Source organism: Plecotus auritus, assembly GCF_963455305.1.
Source record: "Plecotus auritus genome assembly, chromosome: 5".
In the NCBI taxonomy this organism is placed as follows: domain Eukaryota; kingdom Metazoa; phylum Chordata; class Mammalia; order Chiroptera; family Vespertilionidae; genus Plecotus; species Plecotus auritus.
Window position 1 is genome coordinate 32,181,979 of NC_137776.1, and position 19,741 is coordinate 32,201,719.

The following is a 19,741-nucleotide window of genomic DNA, read 5'->3' on the forward strand; positions in this document are numbered from 1 at the left end:
GAAGTATGAGATGCATTTGTAAGGGGGACAGAATCTCAAAACTGTGTTTAGAAATATCACTAAACAAGATGTATTTATGCTTGAAATAGAGATTCTTAGATGAAAGAACTTTACTAACCAATATTAATAATTCCAATAATTATATACAGATACACTGAAATTTATTATTTTTGCTTCAATTCTGTATTTTACTGTTCTTATCTATCACCAAAAAATATATATATTTAATACAGGTTAATTAGTAATGACTTTAAGGCGGCAGCAGGTAATGTATCTGTGGCTAAGTTATTAATTTTGTGGAATAGTATTTGTATTTGAGGTCAGAAGAAAATCCTAATAGATTTTTTTTCTCACAAAAATTTTTAGGACAGGATGAAAGAAAATATAGAAAGGAAAATATCTGTTGACCTAACCTCTGACCCCAAAGGCCATGACCTGATGCATTTGTTCCAAAAACAGCTACCAATTCAAACTTCTGGCTTTACCTTAGTCCTGGAACTTACCTAGTATCTTTAGTCCTTTGAACTGGGGAGGTCAGATTAGAACACCAAAAGCTGTTTTTCTTTACATTTATAATCTTGGTAAAGTCTGGAACAAGACTAGACTGAGAACAGTATAAATGTGGCTAGCTCACAAAACAAGAGAACTATTTGCCCCAACTTAGATGACCAGATGCATTTTCCAACTATAACATGAATCTTAATTTGAGGCAGTAATTTTGAAAATGTCCACTTAACACAATTTTCGTAGATTGAAATAACTGTAATAGAATGTCAAACTACAGCGGGAAGGCAGGGAAGGTTGCGGTGGGTGGGGCTGTAAGAGATCAACCGAAGGACATGTACGCATGCATATAAGCATAACCAATGGATACAAGACACTGGAGGGGGGGCAGGTAAAGGAATGTACTGGGGGGTAGGGGAGGCCAGGGGGAGGTCAATGGGGGGAAAAAAAGGAGACATATGTACTACTATATGTAATACTTCAAACAATTAAAAAAAATAAAATTAAATTAAAATAAATAAATAAGAAATAACTGTAATAGCTACACAGAAATTAGTCTATAATTTTTGATTGAATGGAATCATATACTGTTAAGGGAAACCTCTACATTAAACGTGGTAAACATGGAGTAATTTTAAGCCTATTTCCTATTATTTATTGTATCTGTCCTTTTAAAAAGTATGACTTCAGTTAAAATAAAGCTGGCACTAGAACATGAAAAAAAAAAAAGAAGACCACACCAAGACACATCATAATTAAAATGCCAAGGGCAAAAGACAAAGAGAGAATATTAAAAGCAGCAAGAGAAAAACAGTTAGTTACCTACAAGGGAGTACCCATACAATTGTCAGCTGATTTCTCAACAGAAACTATGCAAGCCAGAAGGGAGTGGCAAGAAATATTGAAAGTGATGAATAGCAAGAACCTACAACCAAAATTACTCTACCCAGCAAAGCTATCATTTAGAATTGAAGGTCATATAAAGAGCTTCACAGATAAGAAAACACTAAAGGAGTTCATCACCGCCAAACCAGTATTATATGAAATGCTGAAGGGTATTTTTTAAGAAGAGGAAGAAGAATAAAAATGTAAAGATAAAAACTATGAACAACAAAGTGACAACATATACATATCTATCAACAAGTGAATCTAAAAATCAAGTGAATAAAAAATCTGATGAACAGAATAAACTGGTGAATATAATAGAATCAGGGGCATAGAAAGGGAGTGGACTGACAATTCTCAGGGGTAAGGGGATGTGGGGGGTGCAGGAAGAGACTGGACAAAAATCATATACCTATGGATGAGGACAGTGGGGTGGGAACCGGATGGAGGGGAGCTATGGGGGGGGGGGGAGCAGGCAAAGAGGAACAACTGTGATAATCTGAACAATAAAGATTTATTTAAAAAAATAAAAATAAAATAATAAATGTAGCCAAGCATCTGACATGATGGGTAAGGCCACACAAGGATCTTGGGGTGGAGGTGATTCAGCAGATACTACAGACCCTTGGTATATCAGTGATAGTTGATCAGGGCTCAAGGACAACATGAGGTATCTCACCAGCAGGGAGTAGGTCAGTTATAAAGGTGAGAGTCACAGGACCCAGGCTACAGGATGTCAGGAGTCTGAAATCAAAGTACCTGTTTCCTGCTCTCCTTGATGCTGAGGACACTTTGATAAGGAAGGGGTCCAGTCCATGTCAGAATCTCATTCTCTACATTTGCTTGACTTGACCATTTTGAGAACAGCAGGAAGGCAGCAGATCATGATAACAAAATGGGTCCTGTTGATTTTACATGGATTGATATAGTACAAATACATTAATTTAAAAAAACAACAACACAGTCCCTTGTGTACTATATTAGTGTATCAATAACAAAGTGTTGGATTTATATAGTTACTTCCACCCTTATTCATGGAGCAAAGAAGTCCAAGTGTTCTGTTGCTAGATAATAGTGTCACTTGGTCACAACCTTGGAAAAAAACCTCAAAAGACAAATAAATGGTCCTGTTACTTGTCAGGGAAAAGACCTCAGATAACTATTCTTAAGACCAACATATAGTTTTTAAAGGCTGCCCTCCAGCATGCTATTGATTTATATAGTGATTTCTCATTAACTTTTGCTATTTGCCCGGCTGGAGTCGCTGGTTAAGCATCGATCAATGAACCATGAGGTCCCTGGTTCCATCACAAGTCCAATTGCAGGCTTAATCCCCAATCCAGGAGCGTGCAGGAGGCAGCCGATCGAAGTCTCTCCCTCATCAATGCTTCTATCTCTCTATCCTTCTCCCTTCCTATCTCTCTAAAATCAATAAAAACGTGTGCTTTTTTAATCTAAAGCCTGAACAGGATAACTTTGCTACCTACCTATTTCATAAATGAAGAAACTGATGCATATAAGTAGTGAAGAGGGTTTTTTCAAAACCTCAGAGAAATCAACACTTTAGATATCAATTTGTATGTTTAATTCATTTAGATACTCAGACATCCTTATAAACTCTAGCTTTCCACAATGTGAATTGTCATAAGGTTTCTAATTTTTTTTGTAGATTTGTAATTTTTATTTATAAATGACAGTTCTCTGACCACCACCTGTTACTTTCTAGATACTATGGATATTGGAAGCAGTTCTATTTTGGAAAAACACAGTGGGAAAAGAAGTAAAAATGAATAAGAATTTACTTGATTTTTATGTTACAAATTAACTGGTTTTTAATGCTAACGTTTATTATCATTATTTTCTATACCTTTCATAAGGCAAAAAAAAATGCCTTTTAAAGTAACTATTTTTTTTTCAAAATGCTCATATCTTCATGTTGGTTTTTATTCTGATTTTGAAATGTATGTGTTTTATAAACATTGGTGTATGTCTTTTCAGAATTTCTCTATGCATGTATTAGTACAGTTTGTAATATAGTTTTATTTACCTAAATAGGTTAATTCTATGCATACCTCTCCTTTTCCTGCTTTTTAAAATTAAAATGTAATACATCCTATCTAATAAAGAGGGAATATGCTAATTGACCCTCACACTGTCACAAAGATGGCAGCGCCCGCAGCCAATAAGGAAGTAATATGCTAATTGACTGCCATGCCCTCAAAGATGGCGGCACCCACAGCCACAAGATGGTGGCGCCCAGTCCCCTCAGCCCCGCTGGGGCGGCAGGTGCGCAGCAAGGCTGGGCCCACCCCCAGGCGGGCCCAGCTGCTCCGTGCACCTGCCTCCAGAGTCCCCCAGTCCCCTCAGACACCCAACCACCCAGGACCAGCCCGAGGAGCAGGCAAGCCTCAGATGGTGGCTGCCCAGCCACCCAGAGCTGCCCAAGGCTCAGGTAACCAGGGCCGGCTGAAGCTTGTGCTGCCGGCAGTGGCAGCAGCAGAGGTGTGATGGGTCATCGCCTTCCCCTGATCACTGGGTCACCGCCCGCCCCTGAGGGCTCTCAGACTGTGAGAGTGGGCAGGCCGGGCTGAGGGACCCCCCCCTCCAGTGCATGAGTTTTCATGCACTAGGCCTCTAGTAGACAATAAAAACATTTAATATTTTTAATAGCTATAAAAAGTCTTGTTTAAGGGCTTTAACATGCACTATTTTCATTTTTAGTGCAGTTGAACATTTTTTGTTTGTTTTAGTCATTTGTTTTACTTCTTCGTAGAACTCTTTGTCATGGAATGTTATGTCAGTGCTTTCTGTTATGGTGCTTGTCTTCTTACTATGCTGAATGAATACAGAAATTCTTATATGATATATATTAAATATTGGTTGTAAATGTTGCTGGTATGTTGTCCCACTTGTTTTTATTTTTTACTTATTAATATAATCTTGCCTGAGAGAAGTTATAAATTTGTAGGTAGTCAAATTTCTCATCTTTTTCTCTTTAATACTATCATATTTACAACAGCCATTTCTAGCTGAAGATTTAAAAAGTATTATTCTATATTTAATTCTAGTGTGTTTGAAATATTTGATCATTTTTCATGTGTGCATCTATAATCCCTCAGTTTTGCTTCTTTGTGTATATGTGAGATGGGAATCATTAACTATTCCCTCCACTATTACATCATGGTTTGAATCACCTCTTTGATTGCACAGTGCCTTTACCTGTCTACCTAGTAGTTTTTGTCCCTCAATTGAAGGATTTATAGAAAAGAAAGTTGATCCAGGAGTCCCACCATCTTGATGACTCAATGGGAGTGAATTTTTTTAAATATATTTTTATTGATTTCAGAGATGAAGGGAGAAGGAGAGGGAGAAAAACTCAATGACGAGAGAGAATCATTGACAGGCTGCCTTCTGCATGCCCCCCACTGGGGATCAAGCCCACAACCTGGGCATGTGCCCTTGATCAGAATCAAACCCAGAACCTTTCAGTCTGTAGGCCAACACTCTATCCACTGAACCAAATCAGCTAGGGCAAAAATATATTTTTTAAAAAAATAATATTTTATTGCTAAAAAATGTTACCCATTATCTTAGCCTTCAGAGAGTCATAATCTTTTTGCTGATGGAGGGTGTTGCCTCAATATTGTTGGCTGCTAACTGATTAGGGTGGTGGTTGCAGAAGGCTCAGATGACTGTAGCAATTTAAAAAAATAAGACAACCATGAAGTTTGCTGAAATTATTGAGTCTTCCTTTTATAAATAATTTCTCTATAGGATATGATTAATGCCATTTTACCCACAGTAGAACTTCTTTCAAAATTGGATTCAATCCTCTCAAACTTTGCCACTGCCTTATCAACTGATTTCTTTTACTATCAAAACCTTTTATTGTAATTCAAAAATTTTCACAGCTTCTTCCCCAGGAGTAGATTCCATCTCAAGGAACCACTTCCTTTGCTCATCCATAAGAAGCAGTTCCTCATCTATTAAATATTTATCATGAGCCCTAGCCAGTTTGGTTCAGTGAATAGAGCATCGGCCTGTAGACTGAAGGGTCCCGGGTTTGATTCTGGTCAAGGGCAAGTACCTTGGTTGTAGGTTCCCCAGACCTGGTTGTTGTGTGTGCAGGAGGGCACCAATCAATATGTCTCTCTCACATCAATGTTTCTTCTCTGTCTCTCCCTCTCCCTTCCACTCTCTCTCTAAGAAAAAAAAAAAATCAATAGGAAAATAACCTCAACTGAGGATTAACAACAACAAAAATTATCATGAGATTGCAGCAATTCAGTCACATCTCCAGATTCCACTTCTATTTCTAGTTCTCTTGCTATTTCCACCACATCTACAATTACTTCCTTCACTGAAGTCTTGAACCCCTCAAAGTCAACCATGATGGTTGGAGTCAACTTCTTCTAAATTCCCTGTTAATGTTGATATTTTGATCTCTTCCCATGAATCAGGAATATTCTTAATGGCATCTATAATGCTGAATCCTTTCCAGAAGATTTACTTTTCTATAGCTGCCATAGATAATTATTTCATCAGAGGAATAATTATCTATGGCAGCTATAGTCTTATGAAATGTATTTCTTAAATAATAAAACTTGGAAGTCAAAATTACTCCTTAATCCATGGGCTGCAAAATAGATATTGTCTTAGCAGGCATGAAAGAAACATTAATGTCATTGTACATCTCCATCAGAGCTCTTGGGTGACCAAGTGCCTTATTGATGAACAGTAATATTTTAAAGGGAATTTTTTTTTCTGAGCAGTAGGCCTCAATGTTAGGCTTAGAATATTCAGTAAACCATGTTATAACCAAATATGCCGTCATCCAGACTATTTTGTTGCATTTATAGAGCACAGGCAGAGTAGATTTAACATAACTCTTAAGGGCCCTGGTATTTTCAGGATGATAAATGAGCACTGGCTTCAGCTTAAAGTCACAGCTGCACTAGTCCCTCACAGGAGAGTCAGCCTATCCTTTGAAGCCAGACACTGACTTCTCTTCTCTAGCTATGAAAGTTCTACATGAAATCTTTTTTCAATATAGAGCTGTTTTTTCTATACTGAAAAATCTGTTGTTTAGTGTAGTCATCTTCATTCATTATCTTAGCTTAGATCTTCTGGATAACTTCCTGCAGCTTCTACATCAGCATTTGTTGCTTCACCTTGCACTGCTATGTTATGGAAATGGCTTCCTTCCTTAAATCTCATGAACCAACCTCTGCTAGCTTTCAAGGCAAGCCTCTGAATTCCAGGATGTACACTTTGCTGATGATGTCTGAGATCTGTTGTTCCTTGATCTCCTTGACACTCCCTTTTATTTGTTGTCAGCTTCCTGATTTCAGCTGCTCTTACATTTTCCTTATTGTGAATAAGAAAACCTCATATGACTATGCAAAAGCATACTGTAAACAACTGGTACTGTGTAAAGGTAGGTTGTTTTTGTTGCTATTATTGTTTTCAGTGTGATGGCAACCAAGATGGTGTATTGGTACCTGGAGATTTAGCCCCACAAAAGTTGAGTGAAGACAAAATAGCCCTAGCCAGTTTGGCAGAGCGCCAGCCAGTGGACTGAAAGATCTTGGGTTCACTTCCGGTCAAGGGCCTGTACCTTGGTTGCAGGCTCCATACCCAGTCGGAGCTAGTGCGGGAGGCAACCAATCAATGTATCTCTCTCACATCAATGTTTCTCTCTCTTTGTCTCTCCCCTCCCTTCCACTCTATCCAAAAACCAGTGGAAAAGTATCATCTAAATTTTGGTGAGGATTAACAAAAAAACAAAAAAAAAGATAGACAAAAATAAAATATTTGAAGGTTACTGACATATAAAGCTTGTAAATATCTATTTATAATTCTAAATGATTGTTTTATTTTCTGTTTAAAGGAAAAAAGAGAAAGCACATAAGTAAAAAAAACAGTCTCCAAAAACATAAGAACAAATGTGAGGATTCACACCTGTGAGCTTACTACAGACCTAGTCTTCCTGTCAGATCCTATCTTTGCTGTAACCCCAAAATAGCCTATGGGCTTCATAGCTAATGGATTATTTAGAGTACAGATTGAATTGTTGTAACAAAGAGACCCCAAAATACAGTGGCCTGAATCACATAATATGTTTCTCTTTCATCAAACAGGTAGGAAGAACCTTCCCATTTCTTCTGAGTATTTCTGTCACCATATATTCATGTGTGGCACATAATAATCATGTGTTAACTATTAGCTCTCATTATTATTATTCTCAGTGTTCCTTGAGATGCAAATTAAACTCTGTCTTAAATTCCTTTTTTAATTAATGTGGGTATAAATAAATTAGGATTAATGTGAGGGTAAAGAAAATGAAATCTAAAATTAAACTTGCTTAAACATTTAAGGCTTGGTAAATATAAGGCTATGGGTTACATATTTTTCTTTATATGTTGGGCTCTTGAAAAGTTACAGTAAAACGGAATGTTTAAAAAGCACTATTATATACAATGTGATTTTTCACAGTGTCTGTTTTTATTGTTTTTATTTTTTTTCAGTGAGAAACAGAGGCAGAGATAGAATCCAGTCTCTGAATAACAGAATCCCAAGGAAAAGAAGCAAACCAAAAGGTAAAAATTTTAAAGATAGATATATTTTCAATTACTAAACATCTAAATTCTCGTGCTATATTCTTTGCTTTAAGTAACAAACCTATTTCCTTAATCACTTTATGTAATTATACTAACTGTTGAGGAACATATCAGATTTAGTCAATTCCAAAATGCATCAGGGATTGAAAGATAACACTGCAAACAAGTAACCTGGTAATGAATCCACAAACAGAACCCAGGGTCCACCGGCCATGGCAGGGCCAGCTCTGCTGAACTGCTAATGTTCTGGCTGGAAATACAGCCAGGGTGTTTTTCTAAAATACTACTATTTGCAATGCAATTTTATAAACAAGAGACATTTATGTTATTTTTCCCCCCTAGGGACAAAAGCAGTCAACACCAGGCCTTTGAAAAGAAGCAGAAAAAGAGGTAAAAAGAAGTGGTTAATATACTTTTAGTAATTAAGCATCTAAATTTTTATTTCATGCTCTGTTTTCTGAGTGACCAATCAATTTCTTAATTGGCTTATAGAGCCGGTAACAAACGTCAGGGTAGTCATCGGCCTTGGCAATTTCAACAATACAGCAGGTTGCTGATAACACCCACTTTATTGATGTTGAACAGTTGACCTGTGAGAGAGCACAAGCCTCCTTGGGCTTATGAAGGGCTCCCTTCACTACATTGAAAACTTTTAAGGAGAAAAATATGAAGGGTGTGACTAACATGCTGTTTAGTTGACCCTTCTCTTGATCACTTAGAGATCCATCGGTTGCCCACCAAGGGGGTCCCTGAGTGGTAATACAAGACTTGTGTCCTAATTTCTAACATTCCTTTGATTATGTAATTTTGCTTGTCATTTCTTCTTTTTGCCTCAATTTCCTCCTTTGTAAATGGGTGAGTGGCAGATGAACTCAACTGAGTGGCCTCTTAGGCCCTCTCCAACTTTAAAAGAACTGACTCTGAAAGGACCAGGGACAACCTACCCTCCCCATCCCAGACAGAAGCCCCAGTGTATATCTTTCATGGATCCCCCTCAATGTTGGCCAGAAAGACAGGAGTAGGTGCTGCTGCTACTAAAGTTCATTTTAAGGCTTTCAGCCTGGCTGATGTGGCACAGTGGTTGAGCATTGACCTATGAACCAGAGGATATTGGTTTGATTCCCGGGCAGGGTACATGCCCAGGTTGCGAGCTCGATCCTCAGTGGTGAACATGCAGGAGGCAGTCTATCAATGATTCTCTTTCATCAGTGATGTTCCTCTCTCTCTCCCTCTCCCTTCTTCTCTGAAATCAATAAAAAAATATATTTTTAAAAGACTTTCAACACCTACTTAAGCAGAATCAGAGCCAGTGCCCCACCCCAAGGATGTACAGCGGACCTCTTCCTGGGGGATCTGCAGTTTCTTCTGGAGAACCCCGCTCTGAATCACAGAGTGAAAGCCATACAGAAAGTTCACATGAAAGAGAAGTGAAACAAGGCAGAGAGCAAGGAGAGAAGGCAGACACTGCTCCTGCTAAGTTCCCCATTGTCATCCTGCTCTCTGTTCCCCCAGCGGGGCCTCCAATGGGGAGACAACACTAAAATTTGAGGGTATTTTTTTTTTCCATCCACATAATTCAAAGTAATAATACGGCTAGAAATCTTCCTTAAAAAACAGGAGAAAATCATTGTGCAATAGGTAGTTGTGGCCAACAAGCTTGGGAATTCAGGTCCTTCACATGAGACTGTTATGCAGGATTACAGAGAACAGAAGTGGAGGATGACATTATCATTGTGTGTCTAACCTGCCATAAAAGAAAAACATTGATCATGGGGAAACTCCTTCCAATACATTTTGATTTATAAAAGAAGGCTCTCAAGATGGGTGAAAAGAAAGAGGGCACAGTTAGAAGAAGGTGGAATGAAAATAATAATAATAATAACAATAACAATAATAATAATAATAATAATGCTTCCTTGCAGGTCCAAGAATTCCCAGAGATAAACATATGAACTTTAAACTCCCTATACTTCCTGTGACCTGTGGCCCAGCAAATGGGATGTTATATAAAGAGAAAATGAAACAAGGTAAGTTTCCTGGTCTTCTACGCTTTTCAACTAGAAACCACCCATGTGGATATTATATTGCTCAGGGGCTAGACACCTGTGTCAGGGTCTCCACGACCATCCCAAGGTTTGGTGATTTACTAAGAGGACTCACAGGACTCAGCATATAGTCTAACTCATTGCTGTGATTTATTAAGTTGATACAAAGCAAAATCAGCAAAGGAAAAAAGCACATAGGACAAAGTCCAAAGGAAATAGGTGCCAGTTTCCAAGGGTCCTCTCCCAGTGGAGTCATACAGGACACATTTAATTCTCCAGCAACAAATCATAACAACATATGTGACCTGTGGCCCAGCAAATGGGATGTTATATAAAGAGAAAATGAAACAAGGTAAGTTTCCTGGTCTTCTACGCTTTTCAACTAGAAACCACCCATGTGGATATTATATTGCTCAGGGGCTAGACACCTGTGTCAGGGTCTCCACGACCATCCCAAGGTTTGGTGATTTACTAAGAGGACTCACAGGACTCAGCATATAGTCTAACTCATCGCTGTGATTTATTAAGTTGATACAAAGCAAAATCAGCAAAGGAAAAAAGCACATAGGACAAAGTCCAAAGGAAATAGGTGCCAGTTTCCAAGGGTCCTCTCCCAGTGGAGTCATACAGGACACATTTAATTCTCCAGCAACAAATCATAACAACACATGTGAGATGTTGTCTATCACGGAAGCTGCCCTGAGCCTAGGAGTCACAGGGTTTTTACCAGGAGTTAGCCACATAGGTACACTTTACCTCTCATCTGCCAAAATTTCAGACTTCCAGAAGAAAAGCAAGTGTTCAGCACATGCCACATGGGAACGGTGGGACCCCTCCCAAAATCCAGGCTTTCAGATGTCAGCCAAGGATCAGCCTTGGAAGCAGACATTTCTAAAGATAGTTGTCTCAGGTTTGCTCTGTTAGGTCTTTTCTGCACAGCATCTCGGATAGACTGGAGGAAAGATGACATTTCCTCACTTTTAAAGTTCATAAACATTAGCCTACCAGGCCATCTCTCCTTTCCCCCAAGGAAAAGGTCCCTATAATGCCCATCCATCACCCAAATGCTTCAATATCAGGGTAGAAGTGTACACATTTGAGAAATACAACAACAACTTCACAGCCCCATTCCCTGCAACACCTATACCACCTTATGCTAGCCAGGAGCACAGGTTTTAGAATCAGGATACCTGGCTTCAAGTTTCAGCTATACCAAGAGTGTCTGTTGCAACTGGACCAAGCTATTCTTCTCTCTCATCCTAAACTTCCTCCTCTACAAAATGGGAATAAGTAATAAAACTTGCTTTACCATATTATTATGAGAAAAAATGAAATAACAGATATAAAATAATTTGCAAATTATGATTGTTGAAGTACAGCACAAATGTTTGGCAGCCCCGATTGATTCCCCCTCCCAAAATAGAATTCTTTAGGCACCAACAAGTATAAATGTGTGCCCTATGACTATATTGCATATGAGTAATTTAACTTTTCCTACTACATAACATTTCCATAATTACTTTCCACATAAAATAGCGATGAATCCAAAATATGAGAAATAATTGCTGCCATTAACTGGATGATCATCATTGCGCAAGACTAGACAGACGTGGCTGTGGTGACAGCTGCCACATGGCCGCCCATGTGCCCTCATCTGTCCTCTCTGAAATTCAGCCTGGCTCTATCCTGAGTCTCAGAAAAGGAAAGGGAAAGAATCCTGGTCTTCTTTTTTTTTTTTTTTTTTTTTTTGTTATTCTTTTTTTCTCTCTCTCTTGAATATAATTAAATGCTTTTTAAAAGTAAATGTTAGTAATATTTATTGCCCTTCTCATTGCACAGTCAAAGAAAGTGTGCAGCCGAAACCGGTTTGGCTCAGTGGATAGAGCGTCAGCCTGCGGACTGAAAGGTCCCAGGTTCGATTCCGGTCAAGGGCATGTACCTTGGTTGCGGGCACGTCCCCAGTAAGGGGTGTGCAGGAGGCAGCTGATCGATGTTTCTCTCTCATTGATGTTTCTAACTCTCTATCCCTCTCCCTTCCTCTCTGTAAAAAATCAATAAAATATTTTTTTAAAAAAAAGAAAGTGTGCACACAAGGTAGGAAGTCCCTTCCATCACCATCCTTCAGGTTGTTGTGGGGCCCCTGAGAGGGAACTCAGCTCTTCTGTGTTGCTGATTCTAAGCCCAAAATGGGTGGTAGGAGGCCAAGTTCTAGGGGTTTTCACAGTCAGGGGCACTCACTGGCAACAAAGAGAGCTCAGCCTGTCTTGCCCGGTCTCACAGGAATCTCAGCAAAGTGTATAAAGACAAAGAATGGGAAGCAGCTCACCCTCAAGGAATTTGAAATTGAAGGAAACCACAAAAGGTCCAAGAATTGGAAGATGAGTGTGCGCTGTGGTGGATATCCCCTGAAATGCCTGATTCAGGTATCCTAATGACAAAGGGCTTCCATTAAGGAGGGAGTGTCATAGTTCACAAACTCCAAGCTTTATCGATGTTCAGAAAACCATCGTGACTTCCCTTGCACAGGTCACAATGCATGCTATTACTAACTAACATTCCACTCCCGTGTTATCTTGGCCAGTTTATCACAGTGTAATCCTCTAAGTGCATGAACTCTTCTCTCTTTGAAGGTGGACAGTAATTGTGGCCTTCACTCTGTCACTAGTAGTTGCCATTGTGTAATATGGTCACAGGAAAGTAATTTAAATTGGGGGGTGGGGGGCATGGGAGGTCATCTTAGGCTTTGGGGACCAATAAAGTAGCATAGTAACATATCTGGGAGGCAGCTGGAAATACCAAGCTTAAAACAGTAGAAAAAGTACAGAAGTACAAAGAGGACACAAAGACTCCTCATAGCATTAATTTCATTTCTCTTTCAGAAAGGATTTCTACCAGTCCCACCGAGAAGAAGAAGGGTAATTATTGCATGACTTTCTGCCAATATCTCACCTATCATATTGTTGATTTTCCATTTTTCTGGCCTTATTCTATAGCTCCTAACTTCACTAATTCTAGTAAAATTTGATTTTATAATATGGGGATTTTTGCACTTGCTGCTTTCAAACATTACAGTGTCTAGACCAGAACTTCTTTTTTTATATATAAATCTTTATTGTTCAGATTATTATAATTGTTCCTCTTTTTCCCCCCATACCTCCCCTCCATCCGGTTCCCACCCCACCCTCTGCCTTTACCCGCCCCCCACTGTCCTCATCCATAGGTGTACGATTTTTGTCCCGTCTCTTCCCACACCCCCCACACCCCTTTCCCCCCGAAATTGTCAGTCCACTCCCTTTCTATGCCCCTGATTCTATTATATTCACCAGTTTACTCTGTTCATCAGATTTTTTATTCACTAGATTTTTAGATTCACTTGTTGATAGATATGTATTTGTTGTTCATAATTTTTATCTTTACCTTTTTATTCTTCTTCCTCTTCTTGAAGAATACCTTTCAGCATTTCATATAATACTGGTTTGGTGGTGATGAACTCCTTTAGCTTTTTCTTATCTGTGAAGCTCTTTATCTGACCTTCATTTCTGAATGATAGCTTTGCTGGGTAGAGTAATCTTGGTTGTAGGTTCTTGCTTTTCATTACTTTGAATATTTCTTGCCACTCCCATCTGGCCTGCATAGTTTCTGTTAAGAAATCAGCTGACAATCGTATGGGTGCTCCCTTGTAGGTAACTAACTGTTTTTCTCTTGCTGCTTTTAATATTCTCTCTTTGTCTTTTGCTCTTGGCATTTTAATTATAATGTGTCTTGGTGTGGTCCTCTTTGGATTCCTTTTGTTTGGGGTTCTCTCTGCTTCCTGGACTTGTAAGTCTATTTTTTTCACCAGGTGGGGGTAGTTTTCGATCATTATTTCTTCAAATAGGTTTTCCGTATCTTGCTCTCTCTCTTCTTCTGGCACCCCCATAATTCAGATGTTGGTATGCTTGAAGTTGTCCCAGAGGCTCCTTACACTATCTTCATATTTTTGGATTCTTTTTGCTTTTTTCTTTTCTGATTGGGTGTTTTTTGCTTCTTTGTATTTCAAATCTTTGACTTGATTCTTGGGATTCTCTAGTCTGCTGTTGGATCTCTGTATATTATTCTTGATTTCAGTCAGTGTATGCTTAATTTCTAGTTGGTCCTTTTTCAGATCCTCAAGGTTCTCACTAAATTTATTGGCCTTTTCTAGAAAATTCTTGAAAAACCTTATAACCGTGGTTTTGAACTCTCTATCCAGTCATTTGCTTTCCTCCATTTCTTTCATTTGTGACCTGTTTCTTTGTCTCCACATTTTGGCTGCTTCCCTCAGTTGATAGAGTGGCTTTGTGTGCTAGGTGTCCTATAGGGCCCAGTGGCTCAGCCTCCCCAGTTACCTGAGGTGGACACTCTTGGTGCACCCCTTTGTGGGCTGTGTGCACAGTCTTGTTGTAGTTAAGCCTTGATTGTTGTTGGTATCACTGGGAGGAATTGACCTCCAGGCCAATTGGCTGTGAGGATCAGCTGTGTCTACACTGGGAGAACTTCTGTGCTGGAGACACCCTTATGAGGCAAGACTTGCTTCAGTGGGGCTTTGGTGCTCACTGAGTCTGCCCCCTGAGTGTGTCCCTATGGATCTGAGGAGTTATAATCTGGATGGTCCTACTCTGACCCCTGGGTACACTGGCTCTTGGATCTCTAAGGGGGTGCTAATTTTGCCTCTGCCTGAGGCCACCCAGCAGGAGCTATGGAGAGATCTGAAGATTCCTCTTCTTTGTTTGGGTTTTGGAGGTGCCCAGATGAGGCCCAGCTGTGAAGCAAAGCAGGCTGCTGTGGGGCCTTGGGCCTGTTCTGGGTCTCTCTGACTCAGCTGCAGTTTGTTAGGTAAGTTTAGATTTCAAAGGACCAGGCCATTCATTTGCAAAAGCCTCTTCGCACAGCTTGGATGGGGTGGAGTCTCAGGGTGGAGCAAACAACAGTGGCTTCCCGTCAGCCCTGCCCCAAGAGGCCCCCGGGTCTCAGTGTCCCTTGGTAATCACTGCAAGCACCTCTGAGAGAAAGCCGCCCTCGAGTTCCGCCTGATGCCAGACAGTCCAGTTTCACCCCATATGAGTCTGGGTCCCCAGAGTCTTGCCCAGAACTGGAGTTCAGAGCAGTCAGAAGCTTGTGTCTCCCTCTGGATTGAAAAAGCCAGCTGCATACTCAGTTGCCAGCCCTCTCTGCGCGCGCACCTCCATACCTCTGCACTTTACTTCTGCAGCTCCTCTGAGTCTCAGTGTGCTTTTCTCTTCCCTTCTAGTTGTAGAATTTCCACTCAGCCAGCCTTCCTTTGGTTCTGGATGATGTCCATTTTGTCTTTTAGTTGTAGTTTTGAAGTTGTTGTGCGAGGTAGCAATTTTAGGTGTCTACCTATGCCCCCATCTTGGTTTTTTCTGTCATTATATTTTAAATTGCGTGTCAAATATACATACTGGCCCAAACTGGTTTGGCTCAGTGGATAGAGCATTGGCTTGTGGACTGAAGGGTCCCAGGTTTGATTCCGGTCAAGGGCATGTACCTTGGTTGCGGGCACATCCCCAGTATGGGGTGTGCAAGAGGTGGCTGATAGATGTTTCTCTCTCATCGATCAAGACCAGAACTTCTTTAAGCATTAAAACATAAGAGATAGAGGTGAGAATAATTCTTTAAAATAGATAATGAGACAGAGCTGACCTTATATGATTGTTTCAACTTCATTGTCTAACATGGGAGAATAACTCATGGGGTGGGGTGGGGTTCTAGAACACCCAGAGATGCAGGCAGTTACATGGCCACCTCTTTGGTCATTATGCCTTGGGTCCACTGGGTGGTTTCTCTATGGCCTCTCTTCCCCAGCTGGAGGTAAGTGCTGAGGTAGTCATTGCCCCGGGCTGAAAGGAGGCCCAGTCATTTCACAGATACCCAAGGTCAATGCAAGCCCTTGGGATTCAGGAGAAAGTGGAGAGGTACTCACCTTCAAGAAAAGATGCAGAACTGGGACTTTGTACCCATTTTATCTTTAGAGCTGTGTCCCAAGAGAGCTGCAGAAGGCCGTGGAGTCTGCTGAAACATTTGTATGGCACCCAGGACTCTGGGCCCTGTGGTCACTGGGGGCTGTGGGTGATGAGTTCTCAGTCTTAGTCTCTCATTTAAGCTCCAACTCCATCTGTGAAAACCAGGGCCAGCCTCCCTCCCTACATGGCTTCACAAAAGCCACCTTCGGTCTAAGTTCCACAGAATGGAATATGCATTGGGCCAAACCATCACTGACACATAATTTAATGTTTTTTATTCTCCAATTAGATATATAGACTCACAAAAGCAGATGTAGAGCAAAAGGAAGACATGAATCCTTTGTATAAAAAGTATGCTCAAATGTGTGGTTAATGAAAACTCGTATTCAATATTGTCACTCAATCTTACTCTATTTTCTATAGATGATACCAGAGTCTCACAGTGATAACATTACTGACCCATATGTAAGTACTGCCACCTGTAACCCCAAAATAATCCAGACCTTTTCAGTACATTGTCTCTGTCATTGTTGTCTTTCCCTGAAGTGTGCTCACACTCAGAACATGTCACTATGTGTGATGAGCAGAGAACAGCAGATGCATCACCCACACCAGGTAAATGGTTCTGGAGTTGGGTGTCTCAATATGAAAATATCCTTTCCATTTGTTTGGTGGAAACCATCCTGTTTTCCCATTAGTATGGGAGACAGAGCTCTAAATCACTGGGGTCTCTAGAGATGGGTCTTGGAGTAGAAATAGGCAGGGCTGGCCTGAAGATTAGGGGTAGGGAGCAAATTTGAGAGGATAGCAGAATTTTAAAGAAAGCAGAAAGGAAGAGAAGGAAAATCTCAAACATCCACTCCATGGTGCAGGCAGTGATAAGATGGTTTCATACATCAAACAAAAGGAACAGGCCTCACCAGGCTGGTAAGTTCAAGGTGTACATCCTGTCATGAGTCCTGCAGAGAAATGTACTCAGTGCAAGAGGATCCTTTATGGATCCACTTCATTGTGTAACATGGGAAAATAACTAATGGGGTGGGTGGGGGTCCTAGGACACTCAGAGAGGCAGGTGGTGACATTGTCACCTCTCAGGTCATTATGCCTTGGATCAAACTGGGTAGTTTGTTCATGCTCTCTGCTCTGGGCTGGAGGTAAAAGCTGAGGCAGTCATTGTTCCAGACTGGAAGGACATCGATTCATTCTAACGATACCTAAGGTTCAGAAACCTTGACCCAAAAGCCTAACAATAGTGGTCAGCATCCATGAGTCTCATTTGTTATGACAAAAAGGATAAACAGTTACCTGGCCCCATGACAGAGCCAGCAAGGTCCATATGGGGATATGCCCAAGGATGTCCCTAATGAGGCATTATACAAGTTTTCCTATTGAAAGGGAGAACATGGGCAAGAGCCACATTGCAGCTTAGAATTTCCTCATGCATGTGACTTTTGTGTCTCTTCTTATATTAAATTTATAAATGCAGAGAATTTACAAACTGGGGTATAGTCCAATTCACCTAAGCTCATTGGACCCAGAGATGATATTCTGACTGTTATGATTTGTAACTTTAGTAGCAGACCTTTTTTTTTTTATAATAAGTTGGTATTATGATTAGGGCCTCTACATTCTTATAGCAGTGGAACTCACAGAAGCACTGAGAATGAGATATTTAAAAATTGGGATCTGAAACACTGTTGATGGATTGAATATCTAGGTGTGGGAAAAAGCAGAATCCATGTTCACTTCTGGGCTCTTGGGTGAATTATGGGTTCCTTGGTGAGATGGGAGCTAAAAGAGGAGCAAATTACAGACATGAAGACAAGGAATGTAGTTAGGGACAGGGTGGATTTTAGACTTGATGAAAGACTTCTAACTGGAGATGATGGAAAATATAGTGTGGAGGTTTAGGAAGGAGACCAGAGACACAGGTTTTAAAGTCTAAGGATAAGTAAGGTAAGAATGGTCATGGGAGCAGTGAAGGAGTGGGGGATGTAGGACAGAGCCCCAAGGAATTCCAACATTCTAAGTGAGGATCCTTCAAGAAGAGGCAGAGTTTTAGGGGGGGGAGGGGAATCCAAGGAAGTAGAGAGTCAGAGAACAAAGCATAGTGTTTCTAGAAGTAAGAAGTGGAATGGCACTTCCTGTCAACTCCCCACTTCCTCACCACCCGCCAGCATCTCAACCACCCATCACTGAGTGAGCCAGTCCTCAAGTCTGTGCATTATTTTGTACCTACGTTGTCACAGGAGAATGTGAATTCCTCCTTCTAACCCATTTTGTAGACAAGATATTTTCATCTCAGTGTAGAGCTGTTACCAACACATTGGATGAGACATTCCCCCACCACATAGTTCTCCTCAAACAGTTATCTTTCTGCTCAGGTGGAGCCAAAAACTTCTGGACATTTCTCCATCACAGACACATGACCCTCATACATAGAAATTTAATATGTAGAGATTCACATGTTATTGCCACATAGATTATCATCTACACACACACAAAGAAAAACATGATTTTTCTCACCGCCCAATGGACACATTCCTTGACCAATTCTTATTTTTGTCTATAATTTCTACCATCTTCAGTGTGTTTTTTTTTCATTCCACAATACTTAGATGCAAACACTGTCAAATTATTGACTTCACTAAATGAAAGTAAATCTGGCTGAAGGACCTGCATATTAAAATTGTGGAAGACCCAGCATCATTCAGTTTTGTGGGTTCCTCCATCTTTCTTATATAGAACAAAGCACCAGATCATCCATGGACCCAGTGGTTGTCATTATCATACTCCCTGGCCATTCAGAGATGGCACCTCCACACCTTTCATGCCAAGCTGAGTTGAGGCATCTTCCCCAGCCTCCCAGAGCTAAAGAGCTTGGGATAGCCTGACATTTACCTGGCCATCTATGCCCAGAGTCTCTCCAACCCAGAGGTACTGTCACAGGCCCAGTAGCCCTCTAGGCACAGAATCCATAGTCCAGTAATATCTTCCCTGGCCCTTAAACTCATGGGGAACTTATGGTTGAGAAAATGAGGTGCAGTGATATCTCAGGAGTTTATTCCATCATATTAAATTCTTAGTAAATCACTCTTTGATGAGTCAATTTAGATGATGCAATAGAGACAACCAGATAAGATACTGTATTTCTGAACCATATTTTTCCAGCAGAATAATGAATTTCTCAGATTATCTTTAATTCACCCTTTTTGTTGCTAGCCGAATCTCTGTTTCCATAAGGAAAACTTTCCGATCTATACAGCCACTTCCTCCTGAACTTCACTGCAGACCAAAATGTCTTCTTCTAAAATCTCTGCTCAGTGTTATTCTTTAATATTACAAGTTTCACCTTGGTACAAGCAAAATCTGTGTGTTCTAGAGTCCAATGATGTTGTCCTTCTGGAATCTCACTGATCCCAGTGATATCTACATTATCTCCCTCTCTAGCCAGAAAACTCAAATATATGTGTGGTGTGCCATAAAGAAGGAACGCTATTTTGCTGTGATACTTGTCCAAGATCCTTTCATGAGACATGCCACATCCAACGTATCGATCCTGACAGGTTAGTGACGCTTGGCCCCCTCTTGCCCTTCCTTCTTGTGGTATAGCTCTCCCCACCATGCACACTCAGCCTGCAAAGTTTATCTGGTTTTATGTGTCTTGATGCAGCGGGAGCAGGGT

The 19,741-nt window shown here is 40.4% G+C and overlaps 1 protein-coding gene across 2 annotated transcripts in view; it reads left to right on the forward strand.

Moving 5' to 3' along the window:
* The window catches only part of LOC308248033 (nuclear body protein SP140-like protein), a 71,683-nt gene that overhangs the window by 47,642 nt on the left and 4,300 nt on the right, over positions 1-19,741 (forward strand). The window contains exons 14-20 of one of the 2 annotated variants that reach the window (XM_080667955.1): positions 7,917-7,988; positions 8,352-8,399; positions 9,932-10,036; positions 12,335-12,477; positions 12,934-12,969; positions 16,480-16,521; positions 19,507-19,622. In XM_080667955.1, coding sequence (XP_080524081.1) covers positions 7,917-7,988; positions 8,352-8,399; positions 9,932-10,036; positions 12,335-12,477; positions 12,934-12,969; positions 16,480-16,521; positions 19,507-19,622 — 562 coding nt within the window. The remainder of the gene's footprint in view (positions 1-7,916; positions 7,989-8,351; positions 8,400-9,931; positions 10,037-12,334; positions 12,478-12,933; positions 12,970-16,479; positions 16,522-19,506; positions 19,623-19,741) is intronic. The other variant, XM_080667956.1, reaches the window with a different exon arrangement.